The following is a 2737-nucleotide window of genomic DNA, read 5'->3' on the forward strand; positions in this document are numbered from 1 at the left end:
CTGGCTTAAAAAGTCTACAGTGAGTCCTGAGTTGGCAATCCCATTAGCCTTTCCCAGTAGGGAGATACATTTACCCAACCAAGAGTCACATCTGCAATTTCACAGCTTGGATATATGTAGTGAACACTTTGTACCTGCTAGGTGTGTTTCCCACTACTTAATAGGTATTGCATCACCAAATCCTCACACCTGTCTTATGAGGTGGATACTCTTATCATGTCCAGTTTACAGATGAGTTAACTAGAAATTAATTGCCCAAGGTCACAGAGCTAGGAAGAGATGATTTCAGGACCCAACGCCAGGCAGTCAGACTCTAGAACCAGTCTCTACCATGACAAAATGGAACAAAAGAAATACCAGCCTTTCATGAAACACACCTGTAGGAATGGTCCACCCAGAGTTGCAGCTATGGAATCGCAATACCACCATTCTGCCTATCACTAAGAGTGAGAAGACAATTTGACTATCATTTCATTAACCCTGTGGGAACTATGGGAATTAGTCCCATAGTTTCATAGAACAAGCGAAGTCCACGAGCCATGGTGCCACCAATCAATGTCAATTTGCTATCTACGTGTGTGTGTTGCAATTGCTCTGATGCAGACATTTCAGTTAGGAAGCTTTGGTCAGAAGGGCAATATCCCCACAAAGTAGCAATTCTCATGGGTTAATGAGAAGCTGTCCATCATCTGTTAGTTTGTTGTACTGTGGTCCAAAAAGGACATGGAGGTGGCATCTTCTGACCCCTCTAACTTCACAAGAGGAAGACAGAATCACCAGCAGCAGTCCAAGGCTTATTCCTATGAGAGCAGACGTGCTGCCACCTCCAGCCTTTTTACTAACTCTGACACCATCCTTCCCTTCCACAGCACTCACTGCTTCTCTGCTGGGTTCGATAATTTTTGCAATAGCCACACACAACTCACAGACAATACTCACAATTATGGGGTTTATTAGGGAAGTAACAGGTTACAACTCAGGTTCAGGACCGTGCTCAGGATACAAATCTTCGATCGGGATAACCTCCCTTCTGCTGTGCCTTCAGGCACACCTCTCTGGCCCTTGGCCTCTCGGTCTTGGCCTCTGCCCTGCTTAGGCAAGTGTTACAAAGCTCTTTTGGCTCTGCCGATAGGTACACCTAGGTGCACCCCATTAGTCAGCAAGCCTCCTGCCCAAGGACACACAGCTTTCTCGCTCTGTGGGCCAGGTAAGCCTGTTGCTCTGTCTCGTGCTTCTTGGTTCCACTGTGACCATCTCTCTGCCGGGTGTCTCTGCCAGGCGTCTCTCTCTGCTGTGCCTCTGCCAAGAAGGTCTGGTGCAGGGATCTCAGGTCCAAGGATGCCCTCTCTGTCTCCAGGAGGGCTCATTTTAAACCTGGCAGAGTGACAAAACTAACCAATCCCAACATCAGAGTTCTACACACCTTATTTGCATGGTCCCACCCAGTAATCCGGTGGGAGTAACAAAGACTATGGCTAGGAAAGCCATACCGAGTAATTCACTGCACCACACGTGGCGGCTTCGTGTTGCTGTGATGCTGGAAGCCACACCAACAGGGTCACCCATGGTGGAGAGATTTCAGCAGAGCCTCCAGACTAAGGCAGACTAGGAAGGCAGGCCTCGTGATCTACTCCCAAAAGCTATCCAATGAAAACCTTATGGATCATAGCAGGATACTGTCTGATACAGGGCTGGAAGGTAAACAGTGACTGCAAGTGGTGCAGGACAGAGCAATGCTTTGTTCTTTTGTACATGGGTCACTGAGTTGGGGCTGATGCAACAGGAACTAACAGTGAAAACCTGTACAACTCTTCTCCTAAAAAGATTTTAAAAATTGAACGTTTTTTTCCCTTCTTCTCAAAGGCCTCCAAAGCTCTCATCTGTGGGAATTTGTGCGAGACTTGCTCCTATCTCCTGAAGAAAACTGCGGCATTTTGGAATGGGAGGATAGGGAACAGGGTATTTTTCGGGTGGTTAAATCAGAAGCCCTGGCCAAGATGTGGGGACAAAGGAAGAAAAATGACAGAATGACATATGAAAAACTGAGCAGAGCTCTGAGGTAAGCTGATAGTATGAAACACCATAAGCCTTCAAGCCGAGTTACGTAAAATGGCTGTCCAGACAAACTGACACTATTTTTGCAGCTTTTTACTTGATAATCGAAAGGTCATGAGACAAAACTTGGGTTCTTAGTTACAGGGAGGATTATAGCTTGTAAATTGACACGCCGCCCTTTTCGTTTTTGGCAGTCTTCCCCAATGCTCACTCTGAACTCAGGCCCTCTCTCTCACACACATACACACACACACACATTTTGAACTGAGTAGGGTGAGGTTCAGTCTTCAAGATGTCTGGGAAAGGTTTAAGCGTAAGCTGATAACAGGGTGTGGAAATACCAGGGTAACCAGAGAATATCCTTGTCACCTGAGAGGAACAGAGCAAGAGTGTGTTTATGGTTCTGTTGTGTTCCTGGCATGCCAACCCTCCCCATGTTTCTCTTCTGCTGTCTTTCAGATACTACTATAAAACAGGAATTTTGGAACGCGTCGACCGAAGGTTAGTGTACAAGTTTGGAAAAAATGCACACGGGTGGCAGGAAGACAAGCAATGACCTGTTGTTCCATGCATCGAGCGTACTGTATGGATTTCTGTCTTTTAAAACAATCAGATTGCAACAGACATTTGAAAGTCCTTTTTCTTTTTTTTTAAACCTGCAAATGTGCTGATAAACTTTCTC

General features: G+C 46.0%; 1 protein-coding gene across 1 annotated transcript in view; it reads left to right on the forward strand.

Annotated features, from left to right (window-relative positions):
- ELF5 (E74 like ETS transcription factor 5) overlaps positions 1 to 2611 on the forward strand; it is a 28930-nt gene extending 26319 nt beyond the window's left edge. The window contains exons 4-5 of the mRNA XM_007943311.2: positions 1864 to 2059; positions 2515 to 2611. Of these exons, the coding sequence (XP_007941502.1) occupies positions 1864 to 2059; positions 2515 to 2611 (293 nt within the window). The remainder of the gene's footprint in view (positions 1 to 1863; positions 2060 to 2514) is intronic.
- The last annotated feature ends 126 nt before the right edge of the window (positions 2612 to 2737 follow it).

This window comes from Orycteropus afer, unplaced genomic scaffold (genome assembly GCF_000298275.1).
Source record: "Orycteropus afer afer isolate SDZICR_OR568_19922 unplaced genomic scaffold, OryAfe1.0 scaffold00103, whole genome shotgun sequence".
NCBI classification, from domain to species: domain Eukaryota; kingdom Metazoa; phylum Chordata; class Mammalia; order Tubulidentata; family Orycteropodidae; genus Orycteropus; species Orycteropus afer.